The following is a 24,898-nucleotide window of genomic DNA, read 5'->3' as shown; positions in this document are numbered from 1 at the left end:
TTTCCTCATCTATAAATAGAAATAATAATAAACCCTATCTTTACTGTTGTCTTGAAATTAAATGATGATAAATGCTAAAAAAGTTAATTATTACTTCTGAGATAGCATTGTCATGTTTTGATCTCTGTGAAAATAGAAAGCCTTTGAGGAGATGGACACTAGCTCAAGATTCATATCAGGATAAGTGGCTTTTTTTTTTTTAAGATTTTATTTATTTATTTGACAGACAGAGATCATAGGTAGGCAGAGAGAGAGGAAGGGAAGCAGGCTCCCTGCTGAGCAGAGAGCCTGATGCAGGGCTTGATCCAGGACCCCGGGATCATGACCTGAGCCGAAGGCAGAGGCTTTAACCCACTGAGCCACCCAGGTGCCCCTGGGATAAGTGGCTTTTTGATGTTTAGCCAGAAACAGGTTTTGATGGCAGGAGGATGGGTACAGTGCAGTGGAAAAGGGCCTGGACTGCACTTCGGGAACAAATACTTGAACCTCTGGTCTTAGCTAACTGGTTGGTGGTCTTGGGCAAATCATTCGTTTCCTCTGGGGCCCAGGCTCCGGTTCTGAGCTGCGATGAAATGGGGTAGAAAAGATGTGAGGGGATCATGGGCGAGAAAGAGCTCGGCAGACACTAAGAACATGGAGCCAGCAAGAGAGGCTAGGAAGGGGCGGGCTGAATAAGCCCCACAGACAGGAGAGGAGGCTGACGGGAGACTCACACATCTAATCTTCTGGAATAAAATCTCTTGGAGACTAAGAGTGTTCGATAGATAAAAACCAAAGTTCTTAAAAGAAAAAAGTTAATGTTTATGGTTACTTAACTGTGTGCCAAGGGCATCCTAAGGTCTTTACATGTAACTTCGTGAAGAAAGTGCTGTTATTATCAGTGTTTTACAGATGGGAAACTGAAGCACAGAGAGGTTAAGTGAAGTTCCCAAGGTCACACAGCTGGTAAGTGGCCAGATTCTAACCCAGGCAGTTTTGCTTCTGTACAGAAGATAGCTTCTGTACAAACTCTTCTACTAGATGGTGTGCCAGAGGCTCAGAGAGGCCAGGCCACCTGCTTAAGAACACACAGCATTCCTTTTGAGCCTCCTCATCTTTGTCCCTCAGGTCCTGGAAAGAGGAACCTGAGGTCTGGGATCTGGGGTTCTGGGGTTGGCCCTTGAGGCTGCTCAGCCTCTTTTCTCCCCACCCCCCTTGTCCCCTGGGAGTAGGTCAGGGAGGATCAAGTGTACCCTGGGAGGGCTGTGGGCCCAGAGGCTCTGCCAGGGCCTGGCGAGGAGGTGTCATGACCCCAAGAGTTTGAGCTGAAATGAACTCCTGTGGAGTCCGGCGTGCCTCCTCTCGCTACACGGATGGGGAACACTGAGGTCCGAGGGTCCAGGGACCCGCTCAAGGTCACACAGGTGGGAGGTGCTCTTCCTTGCCAGCCCTCCTGCCCTGATGTTTAGTACTTGTGGGCTCCCTGAAGCGATGGGACTTGGGGATCCTCCCCCTAGTCTCCAAGGTGGCTCTGGTCTCAGCCAGGACATGATTCCTGATACTGGGCCCTTTGGGAGGGTACATGGAGTTGGGGGGAGGGTGCTGATTAAAAAATAGACTGTCACGCGCATGGGGAGTCAGCATGCCATCACCCAGCGGGCGCCAGTTGGCTCCCCCAGGCCCAGCTGCCAGGCCCCACTCAGGGCTCCCGCTGGGGGCTCCGCCCACCCCACCCTGGCTCTGGGCCTGAGGCTGAATGCTCTCCCTCCCCTACCCCTGCCCAGCCTCCAGGCAGATGGCGCTCTCAGTGAGCCTGGGTGGGCCTGAAGCTCAGCCGTAGGCTTAAGCTGTGAGCCTGGGACCTCTTGTCAGCACATGCTGGCTGTGTGGCCTTGACTGAGGCTCTTTCCCTCTCTGGGCCTCAGACACACCAGAGTGATGCTAGCAGTGAAAGCTCTTGACAGCTTCCCAAGTCTTTGCCAGACTCCATCTCTCATTTCAACCCAGCAGACCATGCTAGAGACCCATCTCAGGGAGCGAGGTGCCCTGCGAAGCCCACTGAGCTGGAGACCAGCAGAGCAGAGGACTGGACCGAGGGAATCTTGCGAACCCCAGTCTTGTACAACTTCTTCAGGGTGAGCAGGGCCAGAAACCACGGATGTTTTTGCAGTAGTGATGTGAACCATGTTTTTATCCATCTTTTCCTTCATTCAGTTGAGAAAAGTTTACGGAGCCCCAGCCATGCAGGGGCAGAGCAGAGGAAGGACAGCCAAGGCCCTTGCCCTTCAGGGCTGCTAACTGTCGCCAGTCAGGGCAGACTGACACTCAGAAAAATATGATGGAATTACAGATCTAATGAGAGTTTGGAGGAGAGGCAGAGGAATGTGACCTCTGAGGGCAGGCAGCCCTCCCTGAGACCCAGAAACAGACCTGAAGGGTGAGAAGTGTGGTCAGAAAGGGACAACCCAGGGGGTAAGGAAGAAAGCATTCTAGGCTTTCTAAGTAGCAGCTGATGCCAAGGCTCTGGGGTGAGGAGGTGCTTGGGCCCTGTCTGAGCGCTTGAAGGAGGGGCAGCATGGCAGGAAGATAGGGCGGTGAGGCTCCTTTTGGGGGGAGGCTGCAGCAGGGGGCTCACGGGCAGCGGGGCTGGTTATGCAGGGCCTAGAGCCTGGGAAGGGGTTTGAGGCCCATCCTGGGAAGGAGGAGTGACTGCCAGCGCTGGTGTGGGAGGCTGGTCTTGCCTTCTCTCTCCTTTCCCTTGAAGCTGCACCCTGAGAGAGCTTCCCCAGGGTCCTTCCTCACTCCCCCAGACTCCTTATCCAATGTCCGGATCTTCTTTGCAGCTTAATGGCCATCAGACGCACCTGCCTTCTAGGAGGTTCTGGTGGTCTATCAGGCCTCAAATGCAGGCTGGTGAGGGCATGTTCTTAGCTACCCACTCAGCTGAGTGCCTCTGTTCAGGAGAATTCTTACTTCCTTTTATTCCTGTGAGAGCCTGTGGCCACAGGAGGTTTGGCGTGGCTAAATGAAGGCCTGCCCCTGGATCTCTGGCCACTGCCTGTCACTGCCTCCTGTCCCCTGCCCCGCTCCAAGCAGCACCATTCAACTCCAGAGTCTGTCCCGGCAAATCCTAGGAGGAGTTGGGGGCCTGTGTTCTGAGCCTAGGTCCGTTGTGTGCTCTTGGGCACATCCCTTCTGTTCTCTGGGCCTCAGCCTCTCCATCTGTATTGTTTTTGTGTTTTTTTAAGACTTTATTTATTTATTTGACACAGAGAGAGAGAGAGAGAGATCACAAGTAGGCAGAGAGGCAGGCAGAGAGAGGGGGGAAGCAGGCTCCCTGCTGAGCAGAGAGCCCAATGCGGTCTAGATCCCAGGACCCTGAGATCATGATCTGAGCCTGAGGCTCATGACCTAAGGCAGAGACTTAACCTACTGAGCCACCCAGGTGCCCTCTCCATCTGTATCGTAGGCAAATACTGTTTCCTGTGTTCAGTATATGGCCTATGGATACACGATCAGCATCACCTGGAACTTCTTAGAAAGAGAGACTCTCAGCAGGCCTCACCCTCCACCTCCTGAGTCCGAATCTGCGTTTTAACAACATCCCTGAGCAATTACATTGAGTGTACATTGGAGTTTGAGAGGCCCTGTTCTAGGTCGGTCGCTTTTAAACTTAAACATTTTTTTAAAAATTGAAAGCTACAGAATCTTCCTGTCTCTCTGAAGTTTTACATATGAAACACATAAGAGGGGAACCACCCACTCTGTATTTATGCATCGCACGAACAGGGACGGGGAGGAGTGTGGTGGGGTGGTTGAGGCCTGGGCGTATTAGGAGGGGCATCGGAAGGGAGGAGGAAAAGATAATAGGAAGAGGGTGGGGTGGTGTCCCATCTTCTCTGGCTTCTTCCTTTCCCCTGGAGAGCCCCCGACCAGGAGCCTGGAAGAGCCCTTTCAGTTCTGACGTGCAGGGTCCTTTGTCTCACGGGCTTGGAAAGCTGGGCTTGGAGGGAGGGTGCTTGACCATCCACAGTCTGGCAAGACCTCATTCCCTGCCTGTCCCCATCTTGGTGTCCTGTTCTCTTCCCTGTGGAATTCCTGAAAGGGTAGCCGGTGCTATTCTTAGCATGACAGGATAGTGAGGAGAGAACATGCTAGTGCATTATTTATGCCTCTGAGTCAACAGGATTACATTCAGAGCTCGAAGAACACCACCCTCCGCGGATGGCCGTCATTGTCACTTCCCATGAACCCGTCACCCATCCCTTCTGGCCCTGACCATTCCTGCTTGGAGCCTCCAGCCCCCAAGCTGGGAAATGGGTCATGAAATAGAAGGGGAAGCAAGGACTAGGACAGAGTTGTTTTGGAGATATCATTTCATTTCTGTGTTCATTCAACACGTGTTTATTGAGCACACATTATACTCGGTAGGTGTGGGTACACAGGTGAATGAGACAGAATCCCTGCCTTCCAGAAGCTTCCGCTTGAGCCTGTGAGTCCACAGCGCTGTGTCCTCCCAGGAGCACCCGTGCTAGGCCTGATGCTAGGTGCTTGGCACATCTGAGATCTAGTCCGCACAACCACCCTGCGGGGTAGGGATGAGGGGAGCCTTTTACAAGGGGGAAAGCTGGGCGTAGCATTTATAGGACGCGCTCAAGGTAGTGATCTGCTCAGCTGGCATTTGAACTCGGGGTGCTGGGAACAGAAGGACCACTTGGGATCAAATGGTAGCATGTAAGTTACCATTGGGGGAATTGGGGGAGCCCCTGCACTGCCCGGTGAGGGGGACATTATGGCTAGAAGGAACCAACCTGTTTGCGGTTGTCTGTTCTTGGTGAACCTGGAGTTACTGCAGAAGTCATGTGTGTCTGGAGGCTTCGCAAGCCCGTAGGGGAAGGACAGGCACACTGTGGGCCAGAAGTCAGAGCCACTGGGGATGGGGCGATAAGGCCCTGGGGTGGGACCCTCATGACGCTGAGCTGAGGGAGATCTGCATTCTGGGAGATTCTGGCCAGGCCCCTTGGTCGCTCTCTGCCTCAGTCGTTTGGTCTAGAAAATAGTGTAACAATCCCTGCTCAGCTTCTGTCTCTGACAGATGTGAAGGGGCTGGTAAAATGAGAAAAGGGCGCACAGCCAAGGGATGGCATATTACGTAAATACATGTATTTTCTTAAGTGTATTTTTTGTTAACATTATGGGGTCTCCCTATGTATCAAACTATGTTCCAGCCATTTCCTCATATGCTAATTCACTTATAAACACATTAATAAAAGCATGCGCTCTAAAGCCCAGTGGGTCCCCAACTTGGCAGTGTTTCAGAACCCCTCAGGGGGACTGTTAAGGTGGACAATCTGTGGTCCACGGCTGGGGTGGATCCCAGGAATGTGCCTTTGGGACATACTTCCTGAGGGATCCTTGAGCACCTGCAGGTTTCTGCTCTGGGCCAGAGAGGGGACGGCCTCTCCGCTCATCAGCTGCTCTGTGTACCCGCACCCCCCAACCCTGCAACCTGAAGGGACAAAGCCAGGGACGAGGATGGTGACATGTGGTGATGCTGGTGGCAGCTGGTAACATTTACAGTGCCCTGCAAGGCATTTTACATGGCTTTTCTGTTTAATTGCAGCATGGGTAGAAAAGGGGACACTCTCAGCAAGGACAAAACCCACTGGCACATTTGAGCATCGGGGGTAGATTTTTACGTATCGCTGGAAAGTGGAGACCAGGACCGAAGGGCAGAGAGGCTGGAGAGGAGAATTTGAAGTCACGCCCGCAGTGCACTTAACCTTCTACAGTAGTGTGTGTCCTCGGGGCAGGGGCCGTGTGGCAGCTCAGCTCCCCGCGGGTGGACTGGACAAGCTGGCGGGAGAGGGCTGCATGGGCCCTCCGCCTGCGGCAGGTGCAGCTGGGCCAGTCGGCCAGCCGGGGAGCCGTGTGTCTCGCTGGCACACGTGCAGGTGCTCAGTGCATACACACTCAGCGTGTAGGTTCTGCCCCCTCTGAGGGGGTGCCAGCAGGCCTCCGTGTACTGCAGGCGTGAAGCAGGCAGCGCCTGTGCGTGTTGGCGTGAGCGCAGAGGCGGAGGTGCTGCTGCGGGCGAGGCTGTCGCCAGCACTGAGAAGCTACCGAGAACGCGTGTTGCAGGATGTGTGCACACGCACGTGTGTGTGTGTGCACGTGCACAAATGGCTACCATGCAGGGGGTCCCTCAGATCCTGATGGGCCATTAGAGAACTTGGTTTCTTTTCTTTTCTTTTTTCTTTTTTTTAATTTTATTTATTTATTTGACAGAGAGAGAGAGAGAGATCACAAGTAGGCAGAGAGGCAGGCAGAGAGAGAGGGGGATGCAGGCTCCCCGCTGAGCAGAGAGCCCGATGCGGGGCTCGATCCCAGAACCTCGAGATCATGACCCGGGCTGAAGGCAGAGGCTGAACCCACTGAGCCACCCAGGCACCCCGAGAACTTGGTTTCTTCATGCGTGCCCCACATCCACCTTACAGGCCCCATCCTCAGACCTGCCAGGTGCGAGCCTGCCTCAGGACCTTAACACCCCCTGTTCCCTCCACCTGATCTCTCTTTTCCTAGACAAGCGCAGGTCTCACTCCCTCACCCGCTTCACTTCTTCACACAGGTGTGACTTCTCAGGGGCTTCGGTTACTGTATTTCTCTTTGCAGACCCTCCCCCTCCCCCATGCAGTCAGTATATGTCTCGTCCCTGCTTTATCTCTTTCTGTAACATTTGCGTTCTGACCTACTGGTGTCGTTAACTCATGTAGGTGTCATCTTGCTCCCCTACCAGAAGGCAAGCAGGGATCTTTGTCCGTCACTCTTCATGGCTGTGAACAGTGCCATGCCCTTGGCTGGGTACAGTAAATATCAGGGGAGGGAATGAGTCCATCACCACCTCTACTTCCTTCTTTCCTTTAAAGTGTCTAACTTTCATTACTGAAATACCTGCTTTTCCCCAAGCAGGAATACGCCCTTCACAGTTTTGACGTGTTCGTTTTACTCCTCTGTCACTACCCACGTGAAACCTACCTACCTAGTATGATTTCAGGTCTCGGGGTCCCACTTAGATCCTTTGGCTTCCGCTAGAGGCATGGGACACCATACTCTAGGAATCATTGTTCCAGTCTGATCCTCTCTTTGGACACATGGACAAACTGAAGCCCAAAGACGGTCAGGAAATAGTCCAGTGTCTCACCCAAACTGTGACAGGACAGATCCTGGGGCTAAATCTCTTAGCCTCTAGTCTTCTGTTCTTTTGCAGTTTGAGGGACAAGGGGCAGGCAAGGGCTGGGTGGTCCAGCCTGTCCTCTGGCAGCAGACTCCTCCTGCTGGAGGCGAGCCAGACAGGCCTGGTCACCGGGGGATGGCATGAGCGCATGGCAGGGTCGGCAGCCTCCCGCATGCCCTGGGCCACGGTGCCCTCCAGTCTGTAGGGCAGTGCACTGGGAGGTGGGAGCCAGCCATGGCTGCGCCTTCCCTCCTAGGACTCTTGGAGCTGGGGCACTCCCAAAGGGCCTGGGGCACTCACGTCTAGCAAGGGGTATACCTGGGATTCAAACCTGGTTCTCTCTGCTACCGCATGTTGGCTAGAGATGGATGCTGGGGTGCCTTTGCCGAGAGGATGCTGGGGGAGGAAGGGATCTGAGAGTGCGGGGCAGTTGGGCTGTGCCTGACTGTGAGCAGAAGAGCAAGACCAGACCCAGAGAGGGCCGGAGAAGGGAGGAAGAGAGACAGACAGAGCCTGGGCCTTGCAGAGTTATGCAGAGGGGGCTTTGTGCAAACAGCTGAGTTCAGTCCCCCTCAGGCGAGTACAGAATTGCATACCACAGGAAGCATTTCTGCATCTCATTTACGCAGCAGTGACTCTGCAAAGCAGATATTATGATCTCTGTTTCACTGATAGGGAGTCGAGACCCAGAGAGGTGAGGCGATCTACGGAAGGCAGCCTGCGAGTGGTACAGGACGCCTGCTTGAACAGGGCGTAGGAGGAGAACAGGCCGCGCCTCACGCTGGACTTGGTCGAGGAAGGCTTTCTGGAAAGGGCAGGCAGGCTGAACGGACGTGGGAGTGAGAGGCGGGAGTGGAGACCGCATACCACTAACCGGCCAGATAACCTTGGCAAAGCCCAAAAACCTTTCTGAGCCTGTTTTCTCATCTGTCAAGTGGGTATAACGGCACCCCCAGGCCATAACTTGCAAAGAGAAAATGAAACAACATAATAACCTAATGATATTACTTAAACCGAATGCCTGGAACTTAAGAAGTTCCCAGCAAACAGCAGCTTGAGTGATAAAAGTCAAGTGTGTCCCGCCCCGACAAGTTTGCCCTCCGCAGTCACCTGCCCTGACCAAGGGATTCCCAGAGCCTTCTTGGGCAGATGTGAGCAAGCTTGAGACCTCAGAGATTTGGCATGGCCTAGGCAGCCTCCAGGGGCCCGGGGCCCCTAGACAGCCTCCAGGGGCCCGGGGCCCGGCAGCCTCCAGGGGACAGGCACCGGGTCCACTGTGGCCGGGGGCTCCTCGGGGCGCTCAGGCTCCCTGCGCTCTTTACCCTGCTGCCAGGACTCCTCTAAGCCCCGGCCAGGCCGTCATTATCATTCCTCCTGCGTTCTTTCTCCCGGGCTATTTATTTTTCTGTGAGGAAGGAATGTGGGGAATTTACCACAGGGTGCTGGCCTTCACTTTCGCTGCAGAGCCTCTTCTGTAAGAGGCAAGTGGCCCAGACAGATGGCTGAGGAGGCCGAGGTGGACACAGAGGAGGGTCAGGCTGAATCCACGGCCTGGACGGTGGGCAGTTGTGTAACCCACCTGGAGGCCCAGGTACCACGGTGCCGCTGGTCCCTTGGGGGAATGTGCCATGTAATGTACACAGCTCCAGTGGAACTCCCCCTGGAACACTCCATTCACTCTCAGACTCCGGGCAAGCCCAACGCTGGGCTGCGTTCCTCTCAAAGGTGCCTTCCTCTCCAGCTGGTCTTGATTTGGGGTAGGGGTGGTGGAGAGGAGTGGGGTGGGGATTGCCTTGAGCCTTCCAGCTTCCACTGGGCTGGCACTATTGCTTGGAATGCCTCCACAGCGCCATCTTTCAAGACCTAGAGCATATATATATATATATATATGCCTCCTCCTCCAGGAAGCCTTCTGGGATTCCTTCATCCTAATTAATTCTCTCCATGCTTATTGGAATATTCTGCCTCTTAGGTCAAACCCTGTGATTTGAGTTTTCGTCTCCGTCTTCGCCCATAGACATGTTGCTCCCTCCCTCCTTCCTTCTCCCCACTTCTTCCAGGAAGTACCCTCTAGAGCTCTGATCTAGAATCTAGATGAATCTGAGATCTAGAGGTTTCTAGAAATTGGCTCCCAGAACGAATGGTGGGGCAAACTGTGAAGGTGGATTTGGATTTGGGGAGGGCTCATCTTCAGTCATTAATTTCCTCCACACACTGAATGAGTGCCAGCCTCTGCTGAGTGTGGGGGCGTTGAGAGAGGATGAAGACCTACTCTGGCCCCAGGATGCTACAGGCCAAGAGAAAGGGCTGCATCTTTGCGGAGGGCGCAGTGTGCCAGGCCCTGGGCTGGGTGCTGGAGACCCAGGGATGGACTAGGCCCACCACACCCCTGGCAGAGGCAGTTTCGGGGAAGCCATCTCTCCCCAGGCTGGCTCACCGCCTTTTGTCTCCTGGATGAAACATTCTGTCTGGAAGGGCAGGGTGTGGCAGTCCTTTCCGTATTCAGGAGGCTCCCAGGGCTGGGGTGATGGAGGCTGTGCCTGGCTTACCTGGGCTCGAGTAGGAACTGGGGGCCCGAGTCTGAGCTTGGATCCCTGTGAACCAGTCCTTTCCAGTTTGCTGTGCACCTGGGGAAAAGCCTGCCTCTCTCTGGGTCACCATGTTCAAGTCCCTGAAAATCTAATTGTAGATTGGTGTTTAGGCCAGTAGAGCAGATAGGAGAGGCGTGGTGGCTCCTGGTCCTTGGCAGAAAAGGACCCTACAGCAGAGACCCAGCAATGAGCAGTGCTTGTGGCCTAAAGGGATTGCTGCCAGCTAAGGCCCACGCCTACCTGACAGCCTTCTTCTTAGTTTCCCCCCAGCCCACCCATTCTGCCTGCCTGATCCCAACCCACTTCCAGATAGAGATGCCAGGAGTTAGGCTAGGCCTGCTTCCCCTCAGGTCTTGGCTCCTAAACTTTCTCAGCATGCTCTGAGGCCCTGGGGACTGCTTGAGCTGGGGATGGAGCACTGATCTCAGGAGTCTGGATGGATCCATGAGGGCTTCCTGGAAGAAGCAGTAGTTGGGCTGAGCCTGGAATGGGGGATGGGGAAAATGAGCTCTTCAGAACGAGGGGGCCCAGGCTTGGTTGGCACCGGACTCCCAGCTCCAACTCTGCTCTGCCTGCTCCTTGCTGGCTGTGGGACCCGGCGTGAGCTCTCTAATTCTGTGGGTCTCTTTTTCCACAACACAGGTCAGGGAGCCTCCCCTATGAGTTGGTGTGAGGTTTCATTGAGAAAATACAGGCTCACCCCTTTGCTTAGCAGCGGCTGGTGCTCCTCACATGATGGCTATTGTTGTCTTCATTGACTTTATTGTTATTCTGCGAGCACATATGGAAGGTGCGGGGGACAGGGGAGAATACAGAAGGGAAGACTTTGGGGCCCCTGCTCAGGTGCAGACCACACAGGGGAGGCGGGAACTGCCAGGGGGCACATGGGAGCCCTTGGGTTTTCTGTGGCCGCTGGGAGGGCACAGAGAGCAGGTTAGTAAGCCCTCAGGCAGGCCCTGGTGGCAGGGGCCCTGAATGCTGTGATGAGGACTTGCTGTTTGATCTTCCACATCCTGGGGAGGCAGGAGAGAGAAATGAGCGAAGCCAGGCAGAGGAAGATGAATCTGGCATCACGGGGCGGGTAGATTGGCGGAGGAGAAACTGGGGGGGCGGAAAGGCCATTTAAAAAGCTCTTGCAAAATCGGTTTTCCTGATAAAGAGCTGGGCTGAGTCATCTGTGGAGGAGAGAAGTCACATCCAGCTCCCGCACTGCCTTCGAAGTGGGATTTTCCTCTCTTTGTCAGCGGGGCAATTGGCTGCCTTTCCCGGAGGCTTTGAGAACCGAGGCTGGCTCAGCATCCAGGGGGAAGCTGGGCTGCAGGGAGGACCCAGTTGGAGTGAGTAAGAGGAGCACACGGCAGTGCCTTTGTGGTTTGGGGTGTGTGACTTAGGGCCTCTGGCCTCCCTCTCTGGTCTCAGCTCCCCTCTGGGCATCAAGAAAAGAGGTATGGATGACTTCTGCCAGCCTGTTAGTGGCAAGGCTGGAGCTAGGTCTGGGGCTCCCTGTTTCTGTTCTTATGCATCTCCCATGTCCTGGCAGTCCTCCTCACCTTAGTATGAATTACTCTCCTCCTGAGAGGATGGCTGGCAGCCTGCCAAGATTCAGTCAGGTTGCACTCCCTGGGACTTTGGCATGGTTGGAGCACTCCCTAGGGAACAGAGACTGTGTCATTTCCTCCTGTGGCTGGGAGAAGATGGGGTAGGGGCTGGCAAGGCGGCCAGGCCATTACTCAGGCCCAGTTCATCTTCCTGCCCCTAGCTGAGCCAGAGGTTGTGTAGCAGCCAGCCATTGGTTCCTTCCTGACCCCGGCAGGGGGGCGGTTTACCCAGCCTGCTCACCTGTCCCATTGCCAAGACTCCCAGGCGACCACAATGGGCTGCCTCCAGCCAGTCTCTATTCCCTCCTCTGGCTCCCTGTTCCACTCCACCCTCTCTGGGGCCTGGGTACTCCCATTGACCATAGCCATGTGAAGAAGCATTTCCTTGAATTCTCTCCCTGTCCTGACCTTCTGCTCTGGCCTCCCTTCCCCTGCCCCACCTCCTTCCTTCAAATCCTCCGTCCAGACAGGCCTGATGGTCAGCAGACCAGGCAACTGCCTACAGGGGTGATCAGGCTTGGAGAAAGGGCTTATCTCTGCCTAAGCACAACTGGAACTCAGGTCTCCTGACTCCCGATACTATGCTCTCTCCACTCTACTGGTCTCTCATTTCCTAGCAGTCATTTCTACCTTAGTAAGAATGAGTTCTATCAGCTCTTCTCCTGTGAGAAAAAAGGGAGAGAGCATGGCTTGTTCTAGGCAGCTGAGAGGGGAGAGGGCACTGCTGGGGACACGGACCGTGAGGCGGAGAAACAGGCCGTCCTGCAGAGCCTTATCCAAGTGCTCTGGAGCCTCTCTTGGTGTCCTTCCCTCCAAAGTCTGGGTCTAGAAGGCAGAATGGTTAAGGAATGAGACTCAGCAACCAGACTTAGAATTTTGAAACTCAGCTCAGCTACTTGCAAGTTGTATGGACTTGGATAGGCCTTTCTGAGCTGCAGGTTCATCTGCCAACTCGGGAGAATGAGAGGGCTGGCCTCTCAGAGTTTGGGGCAAGAATTGAGAAGGAGGATGGGTGTAAAGTATGCAGCATGGCCCCTGGGCAGTGGCAGGGGCTGCATGATTGCCATTGTGGTCCTCATTCTGACAGCTGTCCTTGGGGCTTCTTATCTCCCCTACACTTAGGGAGTTACCCTTGTGGGACCCAGGTGTCCTGACCCTGGGCATCTCTTCCTTGTGTCTGCCTTCACCCCTTCCTCTCCTGAAGGCCTGTCTTCAGAACTCCTGATCCACTGTCCAGAATGGGTCTTTCAAGGGCCAGCACCCCATCCTGAGAAGAGAGGGGCATCGTGGCTGACACAGGCACAGGCTGCAGCTGTGCAAATGGGGGGATCAGTTGAGGTACCTGTCCCCCCATGGTCCTTGGCCGCCTCCTGCTTCTCCAGCTTCGGGGAGCCCCATCTAGGTCCTGGCTGGCTGGGGCACGGCCAGGGGCACCAGTTCCTGCTCTGGGGGACTCAGGGGCTCCCTCCCCTGGTGCCCTGAAGTGCGGGACTCTGGGGTGCCTGTGGCTGGCCCAGCCCCCCTTCTCTCAGCTTTGTTTGTGCAGGGTGGCAGAAATCGGCTGGATGGCTGGCAGGGTCTTGCCCAAGCCTCCTGCCGGATTCCTTTTCCGTGGAGTCACCGCAGGCTGGGGGTGGGGGCCCGGGAGCTCTCTCGGAGGCAGGGCTCTCTCACCCCTTGGCCTTTCCTGCTACCCTCCTCTTGTCCCAGAACAGCAGCAGGGGGACTGGGCAGAGTTCCAAGCCCAGCTGGGGGTCAGCAGACAGGGTCCTGGCCTGAGGCCTACTCTGCCACCCTTTCCCTCTCTCAGCCTCCCAGGCCTGCTTAGCCCCCAAGGGCCCTTCATGCTCTGACATTTTGAGCATTTTCGAAACCCATGGCCTTTAGAGCAAGTCTGGGGACAGGATGGAAGCAGAGAAGCAAGGAGAAAAACAGGCAAGTGCAGGGACATTGGGAGGTCTGGATTATTCAAACCCTGAAGCACTTTCTATGAGCCTCAGGCTGTGGGAACAAGTTAGCCAGAAGGCTTGGTGCTCTCCGGAGTTACACAGAGCCCAGGCGAGTCACACAGAGCCTGGGTGAGCCAGCTCTGCTACTTTCTGGCTCTGTGACCTCAGGCAACTCACTTTAACTCTCTAAGCCTTGGTTTTCTTTCTCATTACTACAAAGTGGATAATAATAGTTCATGCTTCATAGGATTGTTGTGTGAATTAAATAAGATAATATGTATAATCAATGTTAGCAGTTGTGTCATAGGAAACACTAGTGGGAGACGACGGATGTGTATCCTGACCATGCCCCATGGGGAGGGGCATTGTGTCTGTGAGTCTCTACAGGGCTCTCAGGTTGGAAAGAAAACGCTTTTCATCCATGTGGCAGCAGAGGTTGGGAGTTCTCATGAAGAGTGACTTTACAGCAGAGGAGTACGCATTAGTAGAAGGCCGCTCTTTAGGGTAGTGAGCTCCCCGTCAGTGGAGTGTGTAAACACAGGCTGGTAACTCAGGGGTGTGGTCTTAGGGACACAGGAATTATGAGGGTAGTTGGACCCAGTGGTGGCCATCCCCAAGACCCTGAGGCTCCGTGGTTTGGGGCAGTAATTCCTGCCTCTCCATAACGCTGAAATCCCTGCAGGTGTGACCTTAAGAGAGTCACATCCCCTCTCAGGATCCTGATCTTAGGGATGAACCTCCTTTGCCAGAAAAATTTCTGATCCCCTCCAGGGAGTAGAGTATGGTCACCACGGAGCAGCTTCTCCTCTCCGGGGGTAGCATGCACCCTCTGCCCTGTCCCCCGGGGCTTGATGACAATGAGTACTGCCGGCATTCATGAACTCATTGCAGCCTTGCAAGCCTAACGTCAGAGCTTTTTATCACTGCTCCTCAGCTAAGGAAACTGGCTCTGACAGGTGTGGGGACTTGCCAAGGTCGCACAAGTAGCAAACGGCGGAGCCCGGATTCGGGCCAGGAGTCCTGGTTTCTCGGCAGAGCAGAGGAGGTGAACACTGCTTGAGCCCAGCAACCGCTCAGGGCCCTCCTGTGTGGCCTGTGTGCCCCCACTCAAGACCCCACCCCCGGGCGGCAACCTGGCCAAACCCGCAAATCCTTCATCTTTTAAAGATGGCGCAACCCAGGCAGGAGAGGAGTCCTACCAGGAGGGAGCAGGTGTCGGGGTGCACAGGGTAGGCTTTTCTGGACAGGTGGGCACAGGTATGTGTGGGTGGGGAGCCAGATCCTGATGGGAGGAGGGGAGAAGGAGGTGGGGACCAGAGAGCCTCTCCTCTGTGTGGGCCTCCCTGTAGACTCTAGTGTGACAATCTGGGCCTCAGTTTTCTCATCTATATAATGGGGGTGGTGGTCAAATAGCTCCTCTGTAAGGGCCCTTCCAGCTCTGGGAGCCCATGAATTCTGAGACTCGCTGGCAGGATGCCTAGAAAGACTGTCCCTGGAGACCCATTCAGCATTTCATGGCCAGTGCTAATGAGGGCATGGCAGGAGGGAGGGCAGGGTCAGATTCCTCAAGAACTAATTAGCTTCCCACAGTAAGGAGGGGTAGGGGGAGGATGACAGAGGGAGGAATTTTCCCAGCCACTGACGGAGCTGTTGACCACGGCCACAGGCTATCTCGTCCATCTGCCCACTGGTCCTTTTGTTCATTCATTGTTCCATAAGCATAAATTGAGCACCAACGGTGTGCCAGCTGGGCACTGGGGATGTAAAGAGAAGTGGTTGCCTGCAGTGAACTTACAGATTAACAGGGGTCTGACCCCAGCCTGATAGCCTGATCACTGACCTCAGGCCCCAGACTCCACAGCCCTAGACTGAGCCCGTCCCCAACCACTGACTCTGCCTGCTGTATATCCCAAAGGGACCTATTGGGACAAATGGGCAACTCGAGCATGGGTTGTGAACCCAGAAAGAACTGGTTTTGAGCCCAGCCTTGCCGCTCTTTGCCATGTGACCGTGGGTGAGTTACTTACAAAGCATCGGGACCTCATTTTCTGCTTCTGTAAAACAAGGGCAGGTAACGTTTGTCTCCCAGTGTCCTTGCGTGGACAAAATCAAGTAATGCAGTGTTCTAGTACAGTTGCTGCTGAAATTAGCTGAATACCCTACTCTCATGATATTAAAATACGAGAATTTTAAAACAACTATTTAAATAAAAGAAGAAACTCTATAAGAAGGAACTGGTCGCAGTTGTTACTGATTTGTGGTGGGGGTGCTCAGGGGTGGAGGGACATTTTTTACTGTAGACTTTTTGGTTTTTTAAATTTTTGAATTTTTAGACCATGTGAATGCATTCCCTGCTCTAAAAAGGGAATGTGTTACTGTTAGTGTTAGCAAATGAGTATACTATGAGTTTGAAAGTGAAAAGGACCCTAAGACAGGCACATAGAAAATGTCCTGGGGGTTCATTCATGCATTTGGTAATGCCTACTAAGGGCCCCCTTTATGCCAGGCAGTATTCTAAGGGCAGGGGACAGAATGATGACCAAGTCAAACAAGGTCATTGCCCTGTTAGAGCTTATATTCTAGGTAAGGTGTCTGATGATAAACAAGGAAATGGTGATTCCAAATGATGGTGAATGCCTTGAAGAAAATAAAGAGATGGGATAGGAGGGGAGAGGACTGATTATAGAGCAAGACTCCTCCAGAGAGGGCACATTCAAGCAAATCCTGTGTGGCAAGAAGGAACCAACATGGAATGCCACCTGGGAAAAGATCATTCCAAGCAGAGAAAAGAGCAAGTGCAAAGGTCCTGGGGCAGGAACAAACTTGACATTTTCAAGGAATTGAAAGAATGCCAGCAGGGCAGAGCCTAGTGAGTGAAGGGTGGTAAGGGATGAGTCAGGGATGGAGTGGGCCTCTACTGCGAGGGTGATGTGTTCTTGCTGAGTCTGATAAAGTGCAGTATCAACAGCCTTCAGGGGGAAGCCAAATGAGGGGCCGGGTCATGCTGAAGGGGTAATCAGGGGAGGTTTTACACAGGTGTTAGCGTTTGAGTTGGGCCATGATTATTGGGGCAGGGATCTTCATGAGGAGAGGGGATTCCAGAAAACAGTGAGTAAAGATCAGATTCCAGAGGAAAAGATCATCAGTAGGAGGGACACGGTGGCCATCTGTCTGTCTCTGTACCCCAGTGGCTCGCATTCCCATTTGCTAACTGGATCTCTGTCTCTCTCTGCAGCATTGGGCCTGAGCACTAGCCTCACTGAGAGAGATCTGAAAGAGGCCAAGGCCCGCAGCCAGCAGATCGCAGCCCAGCTCACCACCCCTCCCAGCTCCAACTCCCGCGGCGTCCAGCTCTTCAACAGGCGCCGGCAGAGGGTGAACGAGTTCACCTTGGAGAACCACAGCCGGAGGGGACAGAAGCCCAGCCAGGAGTCCCTCCAAGCGCCCCCTGCCAGTCCCGCAGGCTATGCCTCAGGGCTCAGCTTGAGTCCCACCTCACTGCCTGAACCAGGCCCTCCAAGGCACGCCAGCAGCCAGAGCCCCGACCTAGGGGTCCCTGCTCACAGCATGGAGGGATGCTCGGAGAAGGCCAACTTGCTGCGGCACCTGGAGAAGGTGGCCAGCGAGGAGGAGGAGGTACCGCTGGTGGTTTATTTGAAGGAGAACGCCGCCCTGCTGACGGCCAATGGGCTGCACCTGTCCCAGAACCGAGAAGCCCAGCAGAGCCCAGCAAGCCCGCCGACGGCTGAGGTCCATAGCCCGGCTGCAGACGTCAACCAGAACCTTTCCTCACTCAGTGGCACCCTCATCACACCGACCTCGAACAGCAACCACAGCCTGCCAGCTGCAGACATCAACCAGAACCCGCCGGGGCCCGTCACCCCACAGAGCCCGCCGCTCTCAAGCAGCCCACAGCCCTCGGAGGCTCAGCTCCCTCCCAACGGCACAGTGTCTGATTCCAAACCCAGCACCCTGTGTTCCGGTGGGCAGCCGCCAGAGCCGGCTGCGGAGGTGAGACCCAGCACGCTCCTAATTGATAAGGTGTCAGTGCCACCTACCACCACCAACACCTTCTCCAGAGAAACAACTCCCCTCTCCAGCTCCGGGACCCCGGCCCCAGATTTCATGTCCAGCTCCCTGCTCATTGATTTACGGCCCAGCGCCCCAGCAGTATCAGCAGAACAAGAGACGTCTGTGTGGGCAGCCACGGCCACTCCCGCCAAGCTCTACAGTGAGGTCCACTTCACGCTGGCCAAGCCCCCATCAGTGGTCAACAGGACCGCCAGACCCTTCGGGATCCAGGGGTCAGGAAGCACCAGCCAGATAGAGCGGAGCCCCATGGTAGAGAGACGACATCTCGGAGAGAAGGCCCTGACTCCCCAGCCCCCCAGCATGGCAGACAGGAGCCCTCGGCCACAGAGACACATGATGTCCCATAGCCCCATGGTGGAAAGGAGGTCTGTGGCACAACGAAGCCCAGCCTTGGAGAGACGCCCTTTGGGGAACTTCACCCCACCCCCAACCTATGCTGAGACTTTGTCCACGGCTCCCCCGGCTTCCCGGGTTAGGTCTCCCCCCTCCTACTCTGCCCTTTACCCCAGCTCTGACCCCAAGCCTTCTCCTCTGAAGGGCCAGGCCGTTCCTGCCAGCAAGACGGGCATATTGGAGGAGTCGATGGCCCGCAGGGGCAGCCGGAAATCCATGTTCACCTTCGTGGAGAAGCCCAAGGTGACCCCGAACCCGGACCTGCTGGATCTTGTGCAGACGGCTGATGAGAAGCGGAGGCAGAGGGACCAGGGGGAGGCAGGCGTGGAGGAGGAGCCCTTTGCACTGGGGGCTGAGGCCTCCAACTTTCAACAGGAGTCAGCGCCCCGGGACAGAGCCAGCCCTGCGGCGGCCGAGGAGGTCCTCCCGGAATGGGCCTCGTGCCTCAAGTCCCCGCGCATCCAGGCCAAGCCGAAGCCCAAACCCAACCAGAACCTGTCCGAGGCTTCCGGGAAGGGGGCTGAGCTCTACGCCCGCCGCCAATCCCGGATGGAGAAGTACGTCATCGAGTCCTCGGGCCACACCGAACTGGCCCGCTGCCCTTCGCCCACCATGTCCCTGCCTTCATCCTGGAAATATTCCACCAATGCTCCTGGCGGCTTCCGAGTGGCATCCCGGAGCCCAGCTCGGACCCCACCCGCCTCCCTCTACCACGGGTACCTGCCCGAGAATGGGGTCCTACGCCCCGAGCCCACTAAGCAGCCAGCCTACCAGCTGCGGCCCTCGCTCTTCGTCCTCTCGCCCATCAAGGAGCCTGTCAAGGCCTCGCCGAGAGCCGCCTCTCCCGCCAAGCCAAGCTCCCTAGACCTGGTGCCCAGCCTCCCCAAGGGGGCCCTCCCGGCGTCCCCAGCCCTGCCTCGGGCCTCCCGCTCCTCACCGGGCCTCTACAGCTCCCCTGGCCAGGACGGCCTCCAGCCCACAGCCGTGAGCCCGACCTACAGCAGTGATATCTCCCCCGTGTCGCCCTCCAGGGCGTGGTCTCCCCGCGCCAAGCAGGCCCCCAGGCCCTCCTTCTCTACCCGGAATGCTGGGATCGAGGCTCAGGTGTGGAAGCCTTCCTTCTGCTTCAAGTAGAGGACCCCACAGGGATCCCACTGCCTGGCAGGACCCCCTCTCTGAGGGCTGGATGGAGAGCAGATGTGGCTGAAAGTGGCACTGAGCTGAGGGTCAAGAGTATGGGGCCTCGGGGCTCAAAGGTCGATGCTGCCACCAGCTAGCTTTGTGACTCTGGGCAAGTCGCCTCTGCTCTCTGGGCTGCAGCTGCCGCAAGGGTCATTAGACTCCATGTCTGAGGGACCCGCCGTCCCATACTGGGTCGGGGGGAGGGCAACGAAGAGGGAGCTCCCCTGGCAGGCCGCAGTGAGGCTAGAGACTCCCTCAGGCCTTTGTGAGCTGTGGGGATGCCAGCGTCTTGCTGGGGAATGGCCTAGAAGGGGACCCTCCCGTGGGCTTCTGGAACAAACAGCCGGCCAGTGCCTCCGTGCAGCCAGCCAGCCACGGGTCCGCCTCCTCAGCTGCCCCAGCTCCTGGCATCCTTCTGCCTGTCGCTGGCTTCTTACCTGCACTGGCCTGTCTCCTCCACCTCTGCCTTCTGGACGCCGTTTCCTCTCCGCTGCTTCAGAGAGCTCTGTCCCGGCCGCCACGTTTTCTCCTCTCGTGGGTTCTTCTGCTGGATGAGGACTTAGCCTGCCACTGCTGTCTGATGCTTTCCGTCCCGACCCTCTGCTCCCCTGCTTCCCTGTCCTCTCCAGACACCTGGCTCCGCGCTGGGGATGAGACCTTGGTCCCGGTGCCACCTGGCTGGCCCTCTGTGTGCTGGGGTGTGCGAGGTCCCAGGGAGTCCCCGAGAGAAGGACGTGCAGGTGTGGGCGTGCAGTGAGAGCGGCCCCTGGCAGCGTACCCATTGGCTAGTTGGGCTTCAACCTCAGCCGAGGTCTGCCCCACTAAAAGCAACTATCTCTGCGTAGCGGTGGGTGCCACGGAGAGAGGCTGGAGAGGAGGGTCTGTCCCATCCTAGCCTCCCCTTTGCTGTGTGAGGCTAGCCAAGTCACTTTCCCTTCCTGGGCCTCAGTTTTCTTATTTACCCAGTCAGTACCCTTCCAGCTGTGACTGTCTGTGAGGATTGAGAGAATAGGCTGGTGCTTTGGGAGAAAGGCCTTGTAAGTGGTAAGACAGTCCCCTGGGGAAAAGACGGGGAGGCAATGGGCTGTTGGCCGTAGAAGGGCTGGAGATGAGAGGTCTGTGAGGGCGTCCTGGGGAGGGTACTGCTGGAGGAAGCCGCTGCAGGAGGCCAGGGAACCAGAAGCCCAGGCTGGGACAGCCTGGAGACAATAGAAGCATAGGAAGCCAGGGCAGGAGCACAGCCTCGTGGTGGGACCGAGGAGGAGACCTTAAGGTTTTGAGGAAAAGGCTGGGATTTAAGAGATCTGGAGTCTACCAGATTAATTCCATGTGTATCCTTGAGTCTCAGTTTCCCCATACAGTGAGGATACTGAGTCAGGTAGGGTGAGATCTTCACCACCTCTGACATGTTTGAGGTGGGCCAGCCCTGAAACCAGACTCCGTTGGGGGGGACGGTGTGAGAATACAGACGAAAGAGGCAGAATTCAGATGGAAGCCTCCCAAGGCTGGGGGCCGAGCACCACCCACTCCCTCTTCCCCGGCCCTATTTCTGGGCTCCCCAGCGGGGCGAAGGGTGGTGGAGGCGGTGCCCGTGCTGGGCTGAGCCTGCAGTTTTCGTGAGCTCTGGGCTCGTCTCCATGGGAACAGGGGGGTGCCTTCCTAGTGAGTTCATTCTGCCCATAACTGGGGGGCATGCGTGAGGGAGTCATAAGTGAGCTCAGCTTCTTCATACCAGGCCCCTCCCAGGACAGAGTGAAGCCCCTACCCCAGGCCCCTGATCCTTTCTACCCCTGAGGGCCAGCAGTGGAAGAGCCCACCCTCCATCCTGCAGCTCCCACGGCCAGGCTGGCCGAGCTCTTCCCCCAACTTCGTTTTCTTTCCTGTTCTCAATACACTCAGCCTCAAATCTGTCTGGCTTCTTTCTTTTTTCCGCGCTCCCTGGCTGGTGGTCTGGGCTCTCCCCGCTTCCTCCCTGATTCAGGCCTGGGAAGGGGGGGTTGGACGACTCCGTTCCTGTGTGTGAGTGTGTGGCGTGTCTCCGTGGGCTGTTTGTGACTCTGGTTCTGCTGTGGGTACGGATGTGTGGTGGCTTGGAAGCCAGGGCTGCCCTCTCTCTTCCCTGGGTCAGACGTAGGGAACCATAATCCTGTGGAAATTCTTTTGTTTTTTCCTTCCTCCAGAGTTTGGCCAAAAAGCTTATAGAGCATGGGGGAAAACCCACAGCCCCTTACAGTCAAGGTTTGTTTGAATTCTTTGAAAGTGGAATGTAAATGCCTTTAGCCAGAGCATATACTTTCTGGTTCCCTCAGGCCCCCTCCCCCCTCTCCGTGTTCTCTTAATCTGGCAGTTTCCCGTCTTCATCACCTCCGGGCTCCTGAAAACGGTTTCTGCCCCTGGTGGAGAGGAACAAGCTGGCATCAAGAGTCAGAGAAGGTTGTGGTCCCCACCTGACTCCTTGTGTGACCTTAGACAACCCCTTCTCAACTCTGGGCCTCAGTTTCCCTTCCCTCCAAGGAAAGGGGCTGCGGATGGCAATCTGGGAGCCAGTTCCATTTGGTCTTTGATAGTTCCTGTCTGACTGCTCTGCCTAAGCCTTCGCCCCACACACATGTCCTGCCGTGGGGCTGGTGCTGGGTTAAGTGGGCGCTGTTTCTGAGTTTTCACCCATGTGCATTTCCAGGGAGTTCTGGCTTATATAAGACATTGAGGGCTCTGTCAGGAAGTGAACAGCCCTGATTTCTCACAGCTTTTCTGTACTGCGCACCCCACCTCCTGCGCTGCACACACACAGTCAGTACCCAGACATGGCAGTTCCGATGAGGTCAGGCTCTGGCCCACCTCCAAATGATGCCGAACTGCTTACCATTGTCCAATAGTCCACCCCAGGCTTGGGAAGTCAGTTCTGTTGCTTCTTCCTTCCACCGGCTGGCCTAGCCATCCCCTCGTGGCCACCGAAGGCAGAGATAACACTTAGAGATTTCAGACAGGTATAACTCTTCCTGCCCCAGCCTGCCCTTTTCCTAGCTGCAGAGCCCTGGTCCTTGTGCCCCCAGACTTGTCAATAGGCTGGGATCAATTACTCTTGGCTGCATTTCCCATAGCTGGGCTGATTGAAAGCTTCCTGGGATGTGTCACAGACAGAGAAGGTCCCAGTGTCTCTGGCTTACACAGACACAGCTTTGATCCTGGGAATGAAAGGGGTGGATCCTATGCTGAGCTTTTTACCTTTTCAAATTGATGATTGGGGTCTTGGTTGTCCCCAGGAGGTCCCTAAGTTTCCCTCCAGCATTACTATCCCATGAAAAATCTCCTATATGAACTGCTGTTTAAGGGACCCCATTCTGAGTCAGGTCATCTAGTAGCTGCTGCATTGTAGGGAGAAAACATAACACTTCGCTACTTCCTTTTGATTGGGAGAAATCAGATTCTGATTGGATGAGAGGCTGACAGGCTTGACTGTGGCTGATTACTGATTGGATGAAAGAATGGATCCATGAATGGTTCTAGATTTTGATTGGGCAGAAGACATTGAAGGGACTGGCTAGGTCTGGACTCTGAGAAATGACTGCTGGTGAATCTGGATTGGATCGAAGGTTGAGTGGACTGGTTTACAGCTGTAATCTGATTGGATGAAGAGTTGGAAGGTTTAGCAGATACAAGCTGGGCATGATTCCCAAGCCTTCCACTTTCAAACCAATTCTCCAAACTGCTTTAGCATGGTGTGGCCTTTGAGCAGAAGGTAGTCACACACAGTCACACACACACATGCACACATCCTCATGGGGCAGAACACACCAGATAGTTATTTACACCTCTGAACTTCATTTTCATCCTTGTAAATAATGCCAGCCACCACATCAACATGCTGTGAGGATCTAATGGGGGAGAAAGGATGACATGGAAACTTGTAGACTGGAAAGTCCCTAAAGAGGTAGGAAACAGGTGCAGTCGTGTATAGCAGAGTAGTGCTTTATCTCCTCGAAGATGTTCACCAACTCGGCTTCACCGACTCCTCACTCTCTACCCCATGCTGGCAAGAAGTCCAGTCAGGAGAGCATGCTGCCTAGCGCTCGAGGACCCAACTTCCTTTTGTGTTCCCATCTGTCAGTGGGAACTTCCTCTCTGCTCAAGGCCTACAAGGAAAAATTAGGAGGTGACCATGGCAACATGGCAAGGGGGTTGGGGCAAAGAGGGCCTTTCCCTAAGTCCTTAGTAATAATGGTCAATATTTTCACTTTAAATTCTTATTTAAAGATTTCATTTATGTATTTGAGAGAAAGAGAGCACAAGCAGGGGGAGTGGCAGAGGGACAGGGAGAAGAAGGTTCCCTGCTGAGCAGGGAGACCCGAGGGATGGGGTGGGGGCTGGATCCCAGGACCCCGGGATCATGACCTGAGCGGAAGACAGATGCTTAACGGAGGGAGCCACCAACGTGCCCCTCGTTTAAAAATTTTAGAATAGATAATACATCCATAGCTTTCAAAAACCTAAACTAATATAAAAGGTAATACATGAAACCTTTATTCCCACTCCTGTGGCTGCATACCTTGCCCTATTGGCGCCATGTCCTAACAGCGGCCCACTTTGGTTAGTTTCACGTGTAGCCTTCCAATGTTTCTTTAAGGTAACATCTACTGAGAGCACTGACTCTCCTTCAGGGAATCTTTCAAGGCATATCATATTCTTCTACATGAATTATGTCATTTAATCCTCACAACAGCCCCCAAAGTGTAGGTGCTGATATTATACCCCTCTTTCACAGAGAAGGAAACTGAAGCCCAGAGGCTTCCGATTGCTTCTGCTGCTGTAACATCCTGCCTGCGTTCATTCAGCAAGCAGAAGGGCCTGTCTCGGAAGTCAGCGTTCTTAACCACACGTCCCCTGCCTCCGGGTTAAGCGCAGGAGCAGGTGCTGACGGCTGCGGCACCCCGCGTTTTATGGCAGGCACTTCTTTCCTGGCTTGGGTCGCTGCCCTCCCGACTCTACAGTAACAAAGTAGACGCAGTCGCTCCCGAATCTCGGGTCTAGAGGAGCCCAGCACTAACGCCTGCCCCGCCCTCTGCTCTCTCCCCAGGACCGCCAGGAGAGCCTGCCCACCTCCCCGCCCTGGACGCCGGGCGCCTCCCGGCCCCCCAGCAGCCTGGACGGCTGGGTGAGCCCAGGGCCGTGGGAACCGGGCCGGGGGAGCAGCATGAGCAGCCCCCCGCCGCTCCCGCCGCCGCCGCCCATGTCGCCCTCGTGGAGCGAGCGCTCGGTATCCCCGCTGCGACCCGAGGCAGAGGCGCGGCCTCCCAGCCGCCAGCTGCAGGCCCTCCTGGCGCGAAACATCATCAACGCGGCCCGGCGCAAGAGCGCCTCCCCGCGGCCGGCGGGCGCCGAGAGCCTGCGGCCCTTCTCGCCGCCCGGGGCGCAGGCGCAGCCACCGCGGCCGCCGCCGCCGCCACCGCCGCGCCTGCGTTCGCCGCAGCCCGCCCGGCCGGGCCCGCCCGCCGCCGCTGCCCCCGGGGCCACGTTCTCCCCGATCCCGCGGAGCCCGCTGCCCGCCGGGCCCTCGCCCTGCGCCAGCCCCCGGAGCCCGCTGCCCGCGACGCCCCGGCCCTTCCCCTACCGCCGCTCGCCCACGGACTCGGACGTGTCCCTCGACTCCGAGGACTCCGGGGCTAAGTCGCCCGGCATCCTCGGCTACAACATCTGTCCCCGCGGGTGGAACGGCAGCTTGAGGCTCAAGCGTGGCAGCCTCCCCACCGAGGCCTCCTGCACCACCTAAAGCCTCCCCCGCTCCGGCTCCATCCCCACCCCGGGAGGGCTGGGCCAGAAGAAGAGTTGTGGGGCTTGGTAGATTCCAGCATCGCGTGCGGGGTGGGGGGGGGGGCCGGGTTG

At 55.9% G+C, this 24,898-nt stretch overlaps 1 protein-coding gene across 2 annotated transcripts in view; it reads left to right on the top strand.

Annotated features, from left to right (window-relative positions):
* The window catches only part of LOC111141220 (synaptopodin), a 34,766-nt gene extending 9,868 nt beyond the window's left edge, over window positions 1-24,898 (top strand). Inside the window, exons 2-3 of one of the 2 annotated variants that reach the window (XM_022493630.1) lie at window positions 16,587-18,940; window positions 24,093-24,898. In XM_022493630.1, the coding sequence (XP_022349338.1) occupies window positions 16,919-18,940; window positions 24,093-24,785 (2,715 nt within the window). In that variant the 5' untranslated portion in view covers window positions 16,587-16,918 and the 3' untranslated portion in view covers window positions 24,786-24,898. Of the gene's footprint in view, window positions 1-16,586; window positions 18,992-24,092 lie in introns of those variants that run through there. The other variant, XM_022493629.1, reaches the window with a different exon arrangement.

Source organism: Enhydra lutris, unplaced genomic scaffold (genome assembly GCF_002288905.1).
Source record: "Enhydra lutris kenyoni isolate GAN:26980312 unplaced genomic scaffold, ASM228890v2 scaffoldscaffold5, whole genome shotgun sequence".
NCBI lineage: Eukaryota > Metazoa > Chordata > Mammalia > Carnivora > Mustelidae > Enhydra > Enhydra lutris.
This window is presented reverse-complemented; position numbering and strand designations above follow the sequence as displayed.